Source organism: Balaenoptera borealis (genome assembly GCF_965194805.1).
Source record: "Balaenoptera borealis genome assembly, chromosome: 3".
NCBI classification, from domain to species: domain Eukaryota; kingdom Metazoa; phylum Chordata; class Mammalia; order Artiodactyla; family Balaenopteridae; genus Balaenoptera; species Balaenoptera borealis.
Genome location: NC_138866.1, coordinates 30272116 through 30292010, shown reverse-complemented (window position 1 = coordinate 30292010; position 19895 = coordinate 30272116). Strand labels below are relative to the sequence as shown.

Here is a 19895-nt window from a genome sequence, read left to right as displayed (position 1 = left end):
AGGGTAGATGGATCTCAGAGCTTGGGAAGAGGTGGTGGAAAACGCTGGATGCATTCTGAAATACTCCTCTTTGGCATAAGTAATAAAGTAGAGGGAAATATAGAAGCGTGCTAATGGGTAGAATGGCTCCGGGAAAACCCTGTTTATTTTCTCTCTATTGTATTTGCTCTTGCCAACTCTGTTAAGCCTTTGTAAGGAAACAAAAAAACAAGTTTGGATTTTGAAATACAGAAGAGGTTAAAAAGTGAGCGTTGCGACATATTCAGTGACATAATTTTTCCATTTTTAGTCTTGTTAAAAAACTGTACGTTGCTCTAATTATCGAACTCTGTTGGTTATGCCTTGAACTTCTGGTCAGCACAGTGGTTCATGATATTCTACATTATTAGAGGTCATTGGAGTCTGTACGTCGTCTTTACTTGGGCTAGGAGCCTTGATATCCTGGAACGAGATCCCTCACCCCCCTTCGTAGTGATATGAAACAGTTCAATTAATCTGAAGTGTTAATAGTCTTTTAAAATATATATAATTTAAATGATGGATATTATTAAATGCTTTCACTTTCTTCCTTCCTTTCAAGCCTCCTTTACTAAAAAGATGGGTTGATCCTTATCAACCACAATCCATTAGTGAGTCTTTTATTTGCATGTGTCTGGTTTTGGCAATTGCATGTTTATTTTTAGATGTATTTATCAAATGCTAATTCCAATTGTCCTTCTCTCTTTTAGAGAAAGCATGGGATTATGGCAATCACAGAGTCCCAGAGATACAAGTTGCATTCAGTTTTTTTCTGAAAGAAAGCCATCTCTCAAAGTGAAGCAGAGGAACTCTTGTGGATTATAATGTTTTGAAGGTCTGGATTTTCAGAGGTTTGAAAATAAGGCATTGTTTAACCTTTTAATTGAAAAAGATTAAGATCTCATGCAACTGATGTATTTTCTGGAAGCCATTCTCCAAAAGGGAAGTGCACATTTAAAACTTAGGTATGATGGTCCTTTCTGCAGGGATTTAAGTCTGATTGCTTTTACATCATGACCAGCTTGAAACGGTCTCAGACAGAAAGGCCGGTTGCCACTGAAAGGGCGTCTGTTGTGGGCACAGATGGCACCCCCAAAGTCCACACGGACGACTTCTACATGCGACGCTTCAGGTCTCAAAACGGCAGCTTAGGGTCATCAGTCATGGCTCCTGTAGGCCCCCCCCGAAGTGAAGGTTCTCATCATATAACCTCGACCCCTGGGGTCCCAAAGATGGGGGTTCGGGCAAGGATTGCGGATTGGCCCCCAAGAAAGGAAAATGTAAAAGAACCTAGCCGTTCAAGCCAGGAAATAGAAACCTCAAGTTGCCTTGAGAGCATGTCCTCCAAAAGCAGTCCTGTGAGTCAGGGAAGTTCTGTAAGCCTCAATTCCAGTGACTCAGCCATGTTAAAAAGCATACAGAACACACTGAAAAACAAGACGAGGCCGTCGGAGAGCATGGACTCCAGATTTCTCATGCCTGAAGCCTACCCCAGCTCCCCCAGGAAAGCTCTGCGCCGGATACGGCAGCGCAGCAACAGCGATATCACCATAAGTGAACTTGATGTGGATAGCTTTGATGAATGTATCTCGCCCACCTACAAGACGGGGCCGTCACTGCACAGGGAATACGGTAGCACATCTTCAATCGATAAGCAGGGAACGTCCGGAGACAGCTTCTTTGACTTGTTAAAGGGCTACAAAGACGACAAGTCTGATCGAGGTCCCACTCCGACCAAGCTCAGTGACTTTCTCATCGCCGGTGGGGGCAAGGGCTCAGGTTTCTCCTTGGATGTCATAGACGGGCCCATCACACAGAGAGAGAACCTCAGGCTCTTTAAGGAAAGGGAAAAACCACTCAAGCGGCGTTCCAAGTCTGAAACCGGAGACTCGTCCATTTTTCGTAAATTACGCAATACCAAAGGTGAAGAACTTGGGAAATCGTCGGATCTTGAAGATAATCGATCGGAAGACTCCGTCAGGCCCTGGACGTGCCCAAAGTGCTTTGCCCACTACGACGTCCAGAGTATATTATTTGACTTGAACGAGGCGGTTATGAACAGGCACAGTGTAATTAAGAGGAGAAACACCACCACGGGGGCTTCGGCAGCTGCGGTGGCATCCTTAGTCTCGGGGCCTTTGTCCCACTCGGCCAGTTTTAGCTCCCCGATGGGCAGCACAGAGGACCTGAACTCCAAAGGAAGCCTCAGCATGGACCAGGGAGACGATAAAAGCAATGAACTTGTAATGAGCTGTCCGTATTTTCGGAATGAGATCGGTGGAGAAGGGGAAAGGAAAATCAGCCTGTCCAAATCAAATTCTGGTTCCTTTAGTGGATGTGAAAGTGCCTCCTTTGAGTCTACCCTCAGCTCCCATTGTACAAACGCAGGAGTGGCAGTACTTGAAGTGCCCAAGGAAAACTTGGTGTTGCACCTGGATCGAGTGAAAAGATACATCGTGGAACACGTGGATCTCGGCGCATACTATTACAGGAAGTTTTTCTATCAGAAGGGTGAGTAGAGATCTTTTACTATTTTAATTTTCTTTTGCCATACTTTCTGAAAAAGAGTACTGTCTATTAGGTTTTTTAAGCAGCGTGATGTAAAATTTGCATGAATGCCTTCTCCTGATGGTGAAAGAGTTAAATAGTTATTTGCTGCAGTGTATTTCCTTTTGCATTTTTGAGTTACTTTCTCCTTTTAGATACATTAAATATCTTGTATTGACTAGCTTATGAAATATTAATTTTTTTAAAACCTTTGATTTAATGGATGAAATTGTAATCTTTGTGTAGAAGACTTGCTGTGTCACCTTTAGGGATAAATGTCGTATAAAGTTAAAAATATTATAAATACAGCTTTTTTTTAAAGGGTTACTAAAGCAATCTTAATGCTGTTTTTCATTTATTTAGCACTTTTACAGTTAGTACGGGACCATTTCTTTTCTGCCTCAATGTTCTCATCAGTAAATGGGAATTATAATACATTCCTATTCATTTCACAGGAATTTTAGTGAGAATTAATTTTACTATTTGACAAAAGTATCAGAGCCAGGAATCAAACCTAGGTCTTCTAGATTTGAGTATAAAAGTCACTGGAGTGAGAAGTACTGTTAACATGTTGGTGACTTCCTTTTCCGTTTTGTATGGGGGGAAAATATATGCCTATATTGTTGGATTGTACTGCATGTGAACTGTATTTGTATACAGTTTTATCTCATGCTTTTAAGAAAACTCTGTGATTCATTGAAAAGTAGTTTAAATGAACTCTTAAGAGCTTTCTAGTAGTGTTTTTGAGCAGCATTATTAATTGAAGAATGAGTTTGTCACGCGAGCACCCAAGCTAGGAAACAGGATGCTTGCCGAGGAAGAACATACACCTGTGGTCCACTAGCTAGCTCAGTCATTTCTGCATTGAACCCAAGTGAGAGGCCCCCTGTATGCAAGCTACTAGAGCAGTTTTTGTTTTCCCACCTACTGTTTGGGGGTTTTGAGTCCTGCCTAAGTCCTTTTGAGATTTATTCTTCGGAATGAAGTTTCATTTCTAGTACTTCATTCTGGTACTCTAGCTTTATGACAGTGCTCACTTTAAAATAAAATTTATTGTAAGGTTATTACTTGGTCAACCCCATTCACGGGAGTTTATTGACCAAAAGAATCTTGTCTTGGTGCTCAGTATCCATGTCTCTTAAACATCTATGGCATAGGTCCTGAAACCAATATGATAATGAAAATCCCAAATTCATTTGTAAGCCATCTTTATTTTCTCAGCATAACCTTCTGGAGTTCAGATTTTAGAAATCACTTCTTTCTCATTCTGTCCGTTAGGCTACAGGGTTTCTCGACCTTGCCATCTTGGCATTTGGGGCCAGATAATTCTTTGTTTGGGGGGATGTGTCATATGCGTTGTAGGATATAAGATGTTTAGTAGCGTCCCTGGCCTCTACACCCCAGATGCCAATAGGTGCCCCCAATTGTGATGACCTAAAAAGTCTCCAGTCGTTGCCATGTGTCCTTAGGAAGTAAAATTGCCCCTAGCTGAAAACCCCTGTTTTGCTGTACCTGGGGAAGTTTTCCACAGGTGTTTGTGAGCTGTCTATAGGTGAGGCCATCTTGCTAAAGAACTGACACTCCAACATGAGAAAGAACATGTTACTTACAGTCTTTATTTATGTAGTAGTTGGCTCTTTTCCTATTAGGCAATATGATCACATTAATGATGAACATTTTGAGTACTTACTGTGTACCAGGAACTTAGCATTTGGTATGACGTGCATTTTCTCATTTCACCCTCTCCATGCCCACTGGGGTATAGGTATCGTTATCGATGGCATTTTCCAGATGAGAAAACTGGGGTGTAAGTGGCTGGTTTTAAGCTGTTAAGCTGTCACGAAGCTAGTAATATTGGAGCCAGGATTTCACCCTTGGAGTGGCTGACCAGAGTCATGTTCTTGACTGCCTTGCCTTGCTCTCTATTATATTAGACTAAAGGGAAGGAGTATATTTTTATCTTTAAACCTGGTAAAATTTTGTTCAATGTACTTTGTCTTTCAAAAGTAAGGAATAAAAATTTGAACACCTATATTCCAGAGTAATCCAGCTTAGATCATAACACTTCATAAATTTAAGAGCAGTTAATTGAAAGTAGTTTCTAATTTAAGCCATAGAAAATACCCTCTTAGCTAACATAATTGGAACAAGTTAACTGAAAAAAATCATTAAGACAGGGAATCTTTCAGAAGTATACATACTCAAAATATTTTATTTTCATTAAAATATATAATAATAACTATATATTTGCTAAACTCTTGTGAGAGGCCGAGGGCGTTTCTTTGACAGTGATTCTACTATTTTGAATTCTATATTGTGTGAATAGTATAAACCATAAGAGCAAAAATATAGACGCTAGCAAAGCAATCTGAATCTTACAGAATCTGAGGCTTCAGAATTTTTTCTCATTTTTTATAGGTCTCGCCCACATCTAATCCAACAGCTTTCCTTTAGTGATTGCTTTTATGAAGTCTTTCCAAAGCCTTCAGTTTAGTTTTTAATAGAAACAAGATTTATCTCTTGTACTCATATTCCATCAGCTTTCATAATATTTAATTAAGTTTCATAATTACAATAACAAGTCAACTGGCATAAACAGGTTTGGGAAGACACAGCCGATTCTTTGTCAGCATGGAGTCCCAACTGGTGGGACCAGAAAGTGTGTGTGGCACTAGAGATTGCCTGCTAGTGCCATTGGGCATTTATCATTGTGGTTTACAGAGGGAACACAGAGCAGTAGTTAATACATGAAGCTGGTCCAGTGGAAGGCAATATCAGAGAGCACCTGCTGTGTTTTCTTAGGCTATACAACTTAGAATTTTCAAATTAGGCAGGTCATTTGTCGCAATATGATAAGATACAACAAATTATGGCTCTGAATGACATCACTTGAAGCTGCAATTAACACCCCTAAAGTATAACTGTGTATTAAAAAATTTATATAGTATCTAAACTTTTCTTAAATTTTATTTTCTTGAAGGATAGTTTATTTACAATGTTGTGTTTAATTTCTGCTGTACAGCAAAGTGATTCAGTTATACATATATATGCATTCTTTTTCATATTCTTTTCCTTTATGGTTTATCACAGGATATTGAATAGAGTTCCCTGTGCCATACAGTAGGACCCTGTTGTTTATCCATTCTACGTATAGTAGTTTGCATCTGCTAATCCCAAACTCCCACTCCATCCCTCCCCCGTTCCCCTTCCCTCTTGGCAACCACAAGTCTGTTCTCTATGTCTATGAGTCTGTTTCTGTTTCATAGATAAGTTCATTTGTGTCATATTTTAGATTCCATACATAAATGGTATCTGTACTTTTCATCACAGTATAAAATAGAGTTAGACAAGTAATTCTGTCTTATGATTTTTAATATACAACTTGATTCAGTGAAATTAGTGCACTAACTCATTTTTCCTAATCAGAACCTGGAAGTGAGTCATCTTGTTGAAGGAGTACGTCAATGTCAGATATAATTTATCTTCTAGCAACATGGAGTAGCACTACTGACCTGGTTGTTACTACAACCTCTTTATCACCAGATATTTTCCATTCTGCCATTTAATGAATTCCTGACTTCACTGTGGCTAAGTCTCTGAGGGGAAAATATTCACTTTACTGAAGTGTATATTGTTGACGTTATATGTAAAATTTAATTGTATTAGGCTGATGAAGCTGCCATCACTTTTTAATATTACATTGTTTTTATGAACATCATTGTTTTGCAAATTTAGACTTGAGAGGATATTTGGCTCTATCACATAAGTCCAGTCCGTTGCTGGAAAGATGCTGGCCCAGTAGAGGAATCCCACTGTTTGCATTTATTGAAAGAAGCAACACACCATCAATGTTTTTTCTGGTCCTTCCTCCTGCCCACTTCTCTTTGCTGTTTTGCCAGTGTGTGTGGTGTTTTTATTGAGACTCACCTAGGATTGAATGACAGTAATAATGTAGCTAACATGTATTGTGTTATTACTTTGTACTTTATGCAGACCTCCTCACATAATGCTCATAAGACCCCAAGGCAAAGTTGTCATTGTGATAAGTCCAAGTGATACAACAACATCCTTCTTAGACACAAACTAGGCAGTAGGATAGCATCAAAATTAATCTGGTCATCTCCCTTTGAGTACATATATATTTTGTGTTTAGTTTTTACTTAGTCACCATGATTAAAGTAGCAGTACAGGACTTTTTCAGTTTTGCACTGAGCATACAAGTATCTGAGGCACATCCTCGCTGAATCCCATTCAGAAGGATGCACTAATGGAAAAGAGAGGAGCCCATGGGTTGCCTTGGCAGTGGTGTTTGTTGCTCCATTGATCAAAAGTGTTGATAGGCTTATCTGATGCCAGACAGGGTGTCACTCTCAAAGTCAAGTTATTGAAGATGCTGTGATAGGAAAGGGCCTCTTCCCCCTGCCCAGTGGCCAGGAGCAGCTGCCATTATCTGGTCTGAAGCTCATCTGCGAATATTTGCCCACTCCTGAAAAGAAGAAACACTAATGCTCTGCACCTGATTATTCTTCTGATAACTTTGAACCACCAGATTTGATTGTTCTTTTCCGGCTTACCTTCCTCCTCCTACACCTCCACCCCGCCCTACCCCACCATACATGAGTGTTCGCACACCCACACCCACACACCCACACCCACACCCACACCCACAAAAGTCAGGTTCAGCAGTCCGCTGGGCTCCAGGATTATCAGTTTGAGGACACAAACAAGTTGGATTTCAGTTGGTCTCGCAATGTCCAATTTTCTGTATTTACCTCTCACCCTCTTCTAATCAGCTGTCTTTAACATTTCTTTAGACTTGACTATATGCACTGAACTTCACTTGTACTTGAAGTGACAGCTTTAGTGCTCTGATATACTCTCCAGTTGTGTTATCAGGAGCTATTCTGCTAGTTCAGTTTGTTAAATGAGCATCATTAAGTACCTATTGTAAGTTTTAGTGGATTATCGTAGGGTACATATAGAACATCAGAGAACATCGTACAGCTAAACTTATTTGTAAAGCCCTGGCTTATTTTGTTTGTTTAATTCTTCTGTAAGTATAGCAACATTAAGCTTGAGGAAAGTACTATGGGATGCCTTATACTCAGAGTTATTTTTTTTTTAATTAATTAATTTATTTATTTATGGCTTTGTTGGGTCTTCATTTCTGTGCGAGGGCTTTCTCTAGTTGTGGCAAGCGGGGGCCACTCTTCATCGCGGGGTGCAGGCCTCTCACTATCGCAGGCTCTCTTGTTGCAGAGCACAGGCTCCAGACATGCAGGCTCAGTAATTGCGGCTCACGGGCCTAGTTGCTCTGCGGCATGTGGGATCTTCCCAGACCAGGGCTCGAACCTGTGTGCCCTGCATTGGCAGGCAGACTCTCAACCACTGCACCACCAGGGAAGCCCCTCAGAGTTCTTTAAGGATAGCTATTCTATGGTTAGTTTTTGTGGACAGTCGTATTTCAAGGAAGTGGTAAACTCCAGCGTCAGCACGTCTGCTCTCCTGAACCATGTTGTGCTCTTGAACTGAACGGTTTATTTCTGCCAAAACTAATAGGGAAAGATTTTATACATGTATAATAACTTATTGTCTTAATGCCCTTGCCTTTTGTTTTTTCTTGAGAGCATATCAACTGTATTTAATTTGTTCGAAGGTAGCTCTCTAGTTATTTAACCCTTTTCAGGGAGATCTGGGGCACTAAATAACTTCTTGAGAAACTCACCTAGGAGTGTTTTGCTGCTGTGTCTTTACCTGTTCAGGGTTTCTGGTAGCAAGAAGGCCATTCGGTAGGAAGGTTTGCATGTCTGCTCTTTGGAAAACAAGCATCCTCTCCTTTCTTGGCCGTGATCTCTCGAGTCCCATCACTGATCATCTGAACTCTGATCTGTGAGGCGTTTGGGATTTCATGTTACCTGAGCCATCTCCGTGCAGAGGTTTGTGAAGGCTGGTTAAAAGGGCATGTGCCTCAACTGTTCCTTTCTGTTTTGTTTTTAAAATCAAGCTAGACCGGCCGAAGGCCACATTTGCTCAAACACTTGACTTTACTCAAAGTCATCTTGTAAAGATCCAATCATATAGAAACAGAATGTGCTTTTGCAATAAAACTGATGATGGTGACATTGGCCATTTGGTCATCCTTCAGCCCTTTAGGAAGTTCCACGTGAGAAATTTACTTTAGAATTTGATGCCAGGAATTGTTTTCTGGTAGCTACCAAATGCCTGCCTTTCTAATGACAGGTGTGTTTTATTTGTTTGCTTGTTTTATTTATTTATTTATTTATTTTTACTGTAGCTCCTGTTTTACCTCAACTCCCAGAAGCAAATTTGATGCTCCAGTTGTATAACCTTCATTAATAACACATTTGTTTCCACTTTTGTCTTTTATTTTCCAATTTCTGTTTCATTAGCACAACTTACATATTTCCTTTATAATGAATGACCTCAAAAAATTCTTTTTAGAAAAGGTAATTAGTATACGTTTATATCCAAATAAAAGACCTCTGTTCCCAGGCTATGTCTTCAGTTTTAGCTACGTTTCTCACTCTCCATTACCTGCTTCCACCTGGTTGGTTATCTAGTTGGCAACTCAAACCCTGGGACACAAATTTTGACTTCATTTTTCTCCCTGAACAAGCCTCCCACATCCTTGCCCTCGTGCTGTAAATGCCACCATTATTATCAGTCACTTGGATTTGAAACACCAGAGCCTCTTTGTTGCCTCTCTTCATTGTTCTCAACCTCCAATCAGTTGGGAAGGCCTCTTGAGTCTACCTTCGAATTGCTGCTAACTTCCGTTCTCTGTGTCCCAATCCCAGTTCTGTCGCTTCAAGCCCGCATTACCTCTTGCCCCAATTCTTGGCCATTGTCTTAGTCTCTCCATCTCTAGTCCGCCCTACTCAAAATGCAACATCTTGTCTTTGCCAAATACAGTCTAATCACATAGCAGTTTACATTTTACATGATTGCATATATGATTTAATCATGTAACAAATACATTATTGGTCAAGTCCTCTGAGAAGCAGGTGTTGAAACAGTATAGGCGTGCAAGTGGTTTGTTAGGGACCTGGAGGTAACGCCTGTGAAATAAGAGGGCAGAGGAAGCAGAATTTAGCAGGGAAGGCCTTCAGTCCACAATGCAGGTCTGACACCATGAAAGTAAAAGGGAAAAGAAGCAAAAATGGGCAGGGGGAGCCTCAGCCCACCGTGCGCATCTGACGAAGTCTCAGCCAACGCCATGGAACGAAAAAGAGCATTAGCGAAGTCATTTGTTGGGCAGTAACAGCAGGCCCTGTCACCCCTGGCATGCTCAGTCCTGGGGCTGCCCAAGAAGAGTGTGGCTGGGCTGGAAAACTGTAGAAGATCCAAAGATGCTACAGCCAGAGACTTTCAACTAATTGCATTTCTTGTGGCCAAATGGGTTGTGAGCCCTTTCTGGAAGGGAAGATGTTAAGTGTTGCACCTCTGTGGCTGCCACATGTGCATGAGTGCCTTCATCATGCTCGGCATGATTTTGGACACTTGGAGTGAGAAATAAAACGGAGTACCTTCATGAGCTTACATTCTGGTGGAGGGAAACAGACAGTAAACAAATCAAACAAAAGTATATACATGCTTACTGTGAAAATTAATAATGCAGAGTTGGAGAAAGTAATCCCTCTCCTAATTCTAATAGTTTGATTTGTAATCTTCTCTATCTTTTCTTTTTTTCTTTTCTTTAAAATTGAAGTATAGTTAATTTACAATGTTGTGTTAGTTTCAGGTGTACAGCAAAATGATTCAGTTATACATACATATAGAAAGATTGATACTTTTTCAGATTCTTTTCCATTATAGGCTATTACAAGATATTGAGTATAGTTCCCTGTGCTCTACAGTAGGTACTTGTTGTTTACCTATTTATATATAGCAGTTTTTATATGTTTCTAAATCTTTTCTTACTCAAAAATTTATTATCCAATTTACTATTAATGAGTGCCCTTCATATTTTTTAAGTAGTTTTAAAAATTAACAACTGCACATTCATACATTTATTTATTTGTTCATGACATAATGTTTGTTAAGCATCTACTCCATGCCAGCTACAGTGCTCAGAGGAAGAACAAAAGCAAATAATTTTTTTTCTAATTTCTTTCCCTTAAGGGATCTGTACCTTCTGAGTTGTATTTTCTGTTTGTCTTTCATGCTGTTGGTTTTCCTTAGTTGTCCAGTAATCTTTGCCACATTTATGAACAAAGGCCAAGGAGGATTGGTGTAGGTGTCAGGCTTCCTCTGCAGCGCTGTGGGTCTCTTTCCCTAGCTGGCCTCACATTACATGGGGGAAGTGAGGACTAGCACTGGAAAAGTAGTGAGACCCCCTAACGGGGGGGAGTGTGTAGAGTGAGAGGGTAGTGAACCCGGTGCAGATAGAAACCCACGTGGGCGCCGGAGTTGGGAGGGCTTTATTGTGCTCCCTCCTGCCTTTCCTCCCGCCCATGCATCAGAATGGGTTGTTCTCCCTGTGTCTCCTGGGATTCTGAGTAACCTGCTCCTTCCCAAAGGTGCAAGTGCTTTCCCACCACTGTTCCAAGTCACCCTATGCCCTGGTTTCTGCCCAGGGCTTTCTATGGCGCCCTAGTTCATAACCAGTCTAAGCACTCCTTGAAGGCAAGGACCACAGATTAGGCAGACTCAGCAAACGTTTCACAACTGAACGAATGTTTGGTCCTGATGCAAAGTATAAAATTTATTGAGTTGAGGAGCCAGTGTATCTTATATTTATAGCATCAGGTAGCGGCAGGGAGGGCCCACTGTGTACATGACCTTGTGTTATACTCTGGACACCAGATAATATGTTACAGTTCCTTTTCCTCTCTTTTCAGGAAATGAGACCACAGATAGGTCTGTGTGTGGTCATGGTGGTTTTGTGGAAATTAACCAAGACCACCAGTCGATCCCCATAGACCCAAAACACAATTATGGAGACTGGTTTTTACTATTGTAAACCTTCTTAGACACAAATGATGGATGCTAAAGTCAGTGGATGACAGTTTGAGGAGAAACAGGAGAAGAAGCAGGATTTACATAATCTCAAAGTATCTCCCCAAAGATATTTGTAAACCACAAGGAGAAAAATAGTAACTTTTCAGTGAAGAAACCTGTCACGTGCCACCTTAATGGAATGAATCAGGTCTCTATCATGAACTCCATGAAATGATGCACTGAGGTTACATCATTTCTGTGGTTCTCTTGCGCAAAATGCATAACCTTAGTCCAATCATGTGGAACTACCAGACAAACCCAAATTGAGTGATAAATACTGTTCAAAGGTGTCATGGTCATGAGAGACTGTTACAGACTGAGGAACTGTAACAGACTGCAGGGGACTAAGGAGAAAAAATAACAATTAAGTACAACATGGGATAATGAATGAGATTTCAGAACAAAAAAGGACATAGTGGAAAAACTAGTGAAATTTGAGTAAGATCTTTAGTAAATGTTAATTTACTGATTCTGATTAATGACGACTGTACTATATGTAGTTACATAAGATGTTAACATTGGGGAAGACTGGGTTAAGGATATATGTACTGAAACTCTTTGTGCTATATTTGCAACATCTCTGTAAGTCCAAAAGCAGTCAAGATAAAACGTAAAAAACAAAAACCTTCAGGTACAGTCAATAACAGCAGCTGACATATGAACCATCCACATGAAAATGGGAATGCTTCCTCAGCTTTGTGTGTCAACATGCATCAAGGCGAATGCCATGCTTACTAATTCCTATACCCAAAGAATTTCTATGCTCTTTGTTTTGCAGTTTCGAGGACATAAGGGCCCTTTAGATCTGTTATTTCAGTACAAGTTAACATATAATAAATCCTGCCACCTATTTTTCAAATTCACACCTCATTATTAACTTCAGACACCAGTGAGCCACCGAAATTAGGTGCTCAAAACATACTTGCTTTATTGTACCACTTCCTTTGCTTATCTTCTCTTGGAGCTCCCTGCTGTGTATGGGGAGGTCATGCATCTGAACTTCAGGGCAGCAAGAGGAGAGACCTCCCTAACTGCATTCGAGTCAAGTAGAAGCATTCAGTGATGTAGAAGCATCAGCAGAAGCAACCTCAGCAACTCATATCGACACAAGTGTGTGGGCTGTGCTGAGTTTTTGAGACACATTGCATGGGCTTCACCCTCATGAGCGGCAGTGACTTCGGCCTTGACTGAATTTCTGACTGTTTCTGAGGGGACTTCCTTTCAAATCCTTCAGAAGCATTTTACACAGACATCTTGCTGCAATATCCCTAGTAAGGAGATACAAAAGTTTTTTTAAAATATAAAGACATTTGAGTTAGAGACAGGTGTTTCATTATAATTTCTTTCATTTGGATGTTAAATACTTTTATTTTTCTGAGCTGGCATTTGTAACTAACATTAAACTTAAAGAGTTACATTAATATGCAACCTTGTAAACTATGCTTTACACTCTTTGGCCATTTGCAAACCAAATACACTTTTTATACTTTTAAAAATCTTCCTATTGTAAAAGTCACATATATTCATTACAGAAAAATAAGCAACTATAGCAAATTAATCATGTGATTACTACTGATTTTACTTCTCATCTTTTTTTTAATACATATTCATTTTTTTAAGTAAAATAAGGATCATTAAATATAGTTTTATGTATTTTTTTCCTGGTTCCATAATTGGCTATGCCATCATTTATTTAAAGTTTTCCAGCTGTTCTATATTCAGGCGTTCCAGTTTCTTATTATAAATCATTCTTACATTAGATCTTCCTAAGTGTCTTTTGATTGTTTGTTTGTTTTTCCCCCATTGACCCCTTTGGCAGTTTGGTGAAATCTATGGACTCTCCTTAGAATAATGTTTTTAAGTGCGTAAAATAGACGTACAAAGCAAACCAAGCATATTAAAATACAATTGCAAGAGTGTTAAAAATTTTGTGACGTACTATATAGATGCTTCTTATTGCATTAACAAAAAGATCTAGCCTCAGATCTGATAACTACCATAATTTCAAAGCTGTGATGAGCATAATTGATATTTTGATATGTCTGCAACAGCTGTAATGTGATATGAAAATGTCTATGATTTCTGTTGGTATCAAAGTCACATGTACAGCTAATATTACTGTAGTTGGTTGGCTCATTTACAACTAACAGAAATGCTATGTTTCATTTAGAAGTTAGTGAAAATAAAGGTATAATTTTTTTCATTCAAGTTCATGGACCCCGTAATTGCTATGCATAGACAAGTTTAAAAACCTTGACCTTACATAAATGATCTTGTTATGTAACTTTTTTTTCCACATGTCCAATTATTTACATAAGGTAGAGCCCTGGTGTGAACTTTATAGGAACCTTGAATTTTATTGCCAAATTTTTCTTAAGAAAGCTTAGACCAGGAAGGTCCCACCGATATTTTAAGACTGTATAGTGTTTAACATTTTCTTGACTACTTTGAATATTTACAGTTTTTATTTTAGACCATTTATTATAGGTCCAACACATTTTCATTTCTTCGATCACTAATGGGATTGAATTTTTAAAAATATAATTATTGGCTATTTGTCATAGATAATGGCCAATTAAAAATCTCCCATTTTGACGCTGATGCTTTTTTTCCCTTTGTTTCAATTAGAGCTTTCTTTGTACTTTTTTTCTTTAACCATTGGTATGCAATTTATTAATGTCAGTCTTAGTCTACCTTTTATTGGCAAGCTAGGGGGCTACTGGGGGCTGCTTAGTCACGTGAGACTTTTAAGCCTAACAACTTCATGTAATTTTGGCAAATAGACCACCTTACCTTTTAAGAGTTACCTATGGAAAGAAGAATTGGAACTTCAGAGTACTGTGCACTTTGTAAATGTGGGCAATTACTCTTATGCAACCATAATTATAAGCTTAGTGGAGTGCTTTGGGACAGAATTGTGGCCTGTGGCCAGTCCTGTGTAAGTGTCCCCATCCATTACTCTGACCTGCTTTTGATTATGATGCAAAGTCCTAGGCTATTTAGTTCTCGTGGAACCTCCACCCTTATAATTAGGATGAGCCCTTTGGGGACCAGAGACAGAGTAGTGCTCTTCTCGGAAAGAGCCATTCATTCATTCATTCATTCATTTAAATTTATTATTTATTATTGTGACTGTGTCAGCCAGAAATATGGCTATTTGTGTGGAATGTTCTAGTGATAGCAGAGCTAGGCATTGGTGCTCTTTGTACCATCCTTGTTAAAACTCAAGAACTAGAACTAATAAGAAGACTTAGGCTGAAAATTTTTTAGATGCTAAAGATGAGAAATGAAGGCAGCAGAGAATCAGCCATATAAGGATAAAACATGAATATTGCTCCCTTTAAACCCAGTGACAGGGGCTTCCCTGGTGGCGCAGTGGTTGAGAATCCGCCTGCCAATGCAGGGGACACGGGTTCGAGCCCTGGGCCGGGAAGATCCCACATTGCTGTGGAACAGCTAAGCCCGTGCGCCACAACTACTGAGCCTGCGCTCTAGAGCCCGCGAGCCACAACTACTGAAGCCCATGTGCCACAACTACTGAAGCCCATGTGCCTAGAGCCCGTACTCCACAACAAGAGAAGCCACCGCAATGAGAAGCCTGTGCACCTCAACAAAGAGTAGCCCCCGCTCGCCGCAACTAGAGAAAGCCTGCATGCAGCAACGAAGACCCAACGCAGCCAAGATAAATAAATAAATTTATTAAAAAACAAACAAACAAAAAAAACCCACAGTGACACCTTGGCAATATAGCACATCAAGGAATAAAGCTTTATGTGTCATCTGGCTAGTTAATCCCTTTAGGCATCACATTTTATTACCTATTTTTTATTCACAATACAGTTTTAGAAACGTTTGGGAAGATAATGTTAGATGTAATGGCTAAGAAAATGAGCTTTGGAATTGGTACTTAAAATAATATGTTTGAGTTCTGGTGTTGCTGTTTACTAGTTGTGGCTGGGAAGTGACTTATTCTCTCTAAATCATATTTGCCACATCTGTGAAAAAGAAGGCAAAGCCTGTATTTTCATGGTTGATGTTGAGTATTAGAGTGCTTGGCAAAGTTCCTCACTTTGCTGCATTATATCATTCTAATGGAGTGATTGCAATACTGGTTTTTGGCATTCCAGTAGGCTGGCACAAAAATATCATTATTTTTGGTGGTGTAATCCCTATATTTCAGTTCATCCATCAGCAGATTTAACCACCCTGCTTGAGTCTCCAACTCCTCTTTCCTTTCCCTTTCCTTCCTCTGACTTTCATCATCAAAGGCTTCCTGGCCTTTCTTTAACACTTATCATCTGCATCTCCCCTGTCCTGTACCCCTTCTCTCCCTTCTGTCCCGCCACCCCCAAAAAGACAAAGCTGATTGTAGGTATGGCTGGAAGAGCTCTCTGCAGTTGATGGATAGCACCGCCAGCAAAAGGTGGAGGTACATGGCTGGTAGGAAGAGATAAAACATGCTGCAGCAGGGAGTAAGTGCAGAAGTGCTGCCCCAAGGCTGTGGTCCCAAGAGGAGAGTACCGCAGTCCAGTGAACTTGAAGGACAGGCAGCGGCAAGAGTGGCCAGAAGGACAGGACACAGGATATCCCTGAAAGGCTGGGTTTTAAGTTAAAAAAAAAAAAAAAAAGTCATTTGTCTTGAGATCAAAGTTTAAAGACTCAAAAATTCAATTTAAGGTAATTTGCTGAACCGGACTCCTCTATTGGCGAATTATACATTGCATTCGGATTTTGAAGTGAAAAAGTTGTGTTCATGTAGAAAGGACTTTTGTCTATACTTCTGTAATCCTCAGGAGCAGAAAAATGGATGGTGGACCAAAAAGCAAGGCTTTTATTGCAAGAATAATTCTTGCTCAAGTTGAAAGACTTTTTGAACAAGTAGAGTCTGAACATGATATTAGTGAATTTAACACAGGAAGCCAGACCAGAATCTTCATCTCTACTGATGAAACTGAAATAAAGATCAAATGGAAATACCTTCTTGGAAATAATAGCTAGAGCTCTTTTTCAGTAAAAAAAAAAGATTGATGTTTCTGCACAAACACACAAATAAGTTTTTAAAAGATCTTCCTGGAGTTATCAAACCAGAGATGGGTTTGTTTGAACATAGAGTCTGAAGAAGGTGTTAGAAGTTAGTTTATAATGATCTCATCAGCATTCCCCCAACTCAGAAATGTACTTCTTCAGTAGCTGGGAAAAATTGCACAAAAATATAGCCAGGTGTTGAGGATGACACACACAAAAAAGTTTAAATGATCTTTAATTTTTTTTTCATTTTTAAATCAATATTCTTCATTTTTATGTAGGATTTAGTTTCTTTTTAAAATAACACTATTATTTTATCTGCCAATTTATACCCAAATGATTGTGTTTAATATTTATATTTTTCTGTTGTAACATTTCTAAATTTTTTTAGTTGAAATATATTAAATATTTGGTTTCCCTAATTTGTATTTTTATGAATTCTTAAAGTATTATTGTTACTATACAAAGTACACATTTTCATTTTGCTCCAGTGTTCAATCACTCTTTGAGAGGATGTCTAAATAATATTTCAGATGCGACCTGAAGGGTGAGAGGACTTAGTCAAATAAAGAGTTGTGGGAAGAATGTTCTAGGTAGGGTGTCTCAGGTGAGAAGGGGCATAGTGAGTTGAGAAGTTCAGTATGGTTGGTTCTCAGAGTTCAGAAGGATGATGGAATTGTCCAAGTTGAAACTGGAGTGATAGGCTGGTGACAGGCTGTGAGAGCCTTTGGGAAGCCATGAGGAGGGTTTTAAACTTAATAGTGATGGTCAGGTTTGCATCTTAGAAGCCAATCAGGAAAAGCCAACCAGTCAGAAGACTCACAAATATCCAGGCAAATGATGATGAGGGTAAATCAGTGGCAGTGAGATGGAGGGAAAGTAGGTGGATTTGAGAGCTATTTAGGAACTAGAATTCACAAGGCATGACATTGGGTCTGGCATGAGCAACTAGAGGAATGTGGTAGCAGTCGCTGAAATTGGGGTTGCAGGGAGAGCTGTATAGGTTTGTATGGAAGGTGATGGGTTCACTTTTACAGATGCCATGGGACAAACAAACAGTGAGTTCCGTGAGGTACACGTAAAAATCCAGGGCTCACAGATGTCTGGAGTGGGCAGGTGGACTCTTGAGAGTCATCAGCATTGAGATGGCAGTGGAAGTTCTGAGAGTGGATGGAAGATTCCAGATGGGAAGAGGAAGGGAAACTGAGTAAGAAGAGCCAGAGTGGTGGAAGGAAAATCAGGAGAGGGTGGTGTCTGAGAAGCCAGGATGAGTGTTTCTAGAAAAAAAATGAAATAGCCAACTGTGCCATTGGCGAGTTGTTGTGGCGAATTTGAGCAAGATAAGGACCAAAAGTTTCCATTTGTTTGAACTTTAAGGCTGACATTGGTGACTGTGCAATGGTTTCAGATGATAGGAATCCTAAAGTGAAGAATTAGGCATCTCTTTCAAGAAGCTGCCAGTGGAAGGAAAGAAAAAGGAGATAACCTGGAGGTGGATAAGGAGTTGAGGGTAAGTGTTACGGTTAAAGATGAAGGAGACTTGAGCCTGATTAAATGATGATGGGAATGAGCAGGCAGAGGGGAAGCTGAAGATACGGGGAGGGTGATCAGGCATCAGTGTCCCTGGGAAGGTGGAATGAGTGGAGACCAGACTTTCGGGGGAGATTGGGTTTTAGATTGTAAAGGAAAGGAAGCAAAAGTCTGGACCCAGGTAAGTGTGTGTGATGGTGGAAAGTGAGGACAGTTGCTTCTGAAATGGCTCTTTATCTTCTCTGTGACGTAGACAGCATTATCTGCTGAGATTGAGAGAAGGTAAGATGGGGGGAGTTTGAGGGAGAACAGAGAATATTTGAGACATCTTCTCTGGAGAAGGAGAGCGAGAGCAGACCAGGGACAGCTTGAGGATGAGTTGAGGTTACTGACACTAATTGAGAGCGACCCCCATCTTTGTGAATTTCTCCAGCAGCAGAGAATAGCAGTCTCACCTGCCCTTCCTGAGGTTTGTGGCGGGGGTGGGGGATGTTTGAGGAGTTTCTGGAGAGTCAGGTTTCAGTAAAGTCCATGAAGTGCAAGGAACAGGATATAATGAATGTGATGCTCATTTTTGACACATTGACTGGTGTTCTCTGCTGCCGGGTTGAAATACGCTCTGAAGTTACTGAAGTTTGTTAAGCTCTTTGCTCCTTCAGTGAATAGCCCCAGACAGCTGTCTTGTTTCTCTTTCAGTTCTTGTCCGCTTTTTTATACTATTTCTGTCTTCTCCCTTTCTGTTTTCTTCCTTGTTGTAAGTTGTTCTGTCCCATTGCTGTCTGCATGCAAGTCTCTATCAGCCCTACACCCTGGACTTTGTCAACATCTGGAATTAACACACCTCTGAAATCAAGCTGTGGGCTTGAAGATCAGACAACCACGCTTATTAAAATTATGTGCAAAGTAAGAGTAAATAACCTCTGAGTGTGATTCTCACGTGCTGTGCTTTGAGGGTGTACATAAGTGTTTGTACATGAATTTTGTGATGTTTATTGGGTTGTTTCTCAGCTGTCCATATATGAGATGTTTGTTGCCTGTATTCCCATTGTTTCCCTTATTTTGAATTTCCATGGATTATGATAATATTCTTTTTTTTTTAATTAATTTATTTATTTATTGGCTGTGTTGGGTCTTCGTTTCTGTGCGAGGGCTTTCTCTAGTTGCGGCGAGCGGGGGCCACTCTTCATCGCAGTGCGCGGGCCTCTCACTATCATGGCCTCTCTTGTTGCGGAGCACAGGCTCCAGACGCGCAGGCTCAGTAGTTGTGGCTCACGGGCTTAGTTGCTCCGCGGCATGTGGGATCTTCCCAGACCAGGGCTTGAACCCGTGTCCCCTGCATTGGCAGGCAGACTCTCAACCACTGCACCACCAGGGAAGCCCTGATAATATTCTTATAGAGCCCGTGATATTAATGAGTACATCTTTTATAATTGTTCTTTAGTACTTGCAAAGCATTTTCATACGTATTACCTAAATTTTAAAATTACGTGATTAGATATTTTATGCTGTTGTTTCTTATTATTCTCATGGATTTTCAAATACATGTTTTGTATGAGAATAACATGTATTTTCAAATATTGATGCATTTTGTATGAGAATAGCCTACCATGTCACAACTCAGTCATTTAACCATGTCACACGTAAATGAAATAGGACAATATAAAGTAAGTGTTTTGGAGGTTCGAAAAGTAAATTATCTGTTCTAGCTTTTCATATATTTGTTTTATTCGCTTTCTCATCTGTAAACGTATCAT

General features: G+C 39.9%; 1 protein-coding gene across 9 annotated transcripts in view; it reads left to right on the top strand.

Moving 5' to 3' along the window:
• The window catches only part of SIPA1L1 (signal induced proliferation associated 1 like 1), a 376440-nt gene that overhangs the window by 238663 nt on the left and 117882 nt on the right, over positions 1–19895 (top strand). For all 9 annotated transcript variants that reach the window (XM_082384312.1, XM_082384319.1, XM_082384318.1 and 6 more), the window contains one exon: positions 729–2529. In XM_082384312.1, coding sequence (XP_082240438.1) covers positions 1032–2529 — 1498 coding nt within the window. In that variant the 5' untranslated portion in view covers positions 729–1031. The remainder of the gene's footprint in view (positions 1–728; positions 2530–19895) is intronic.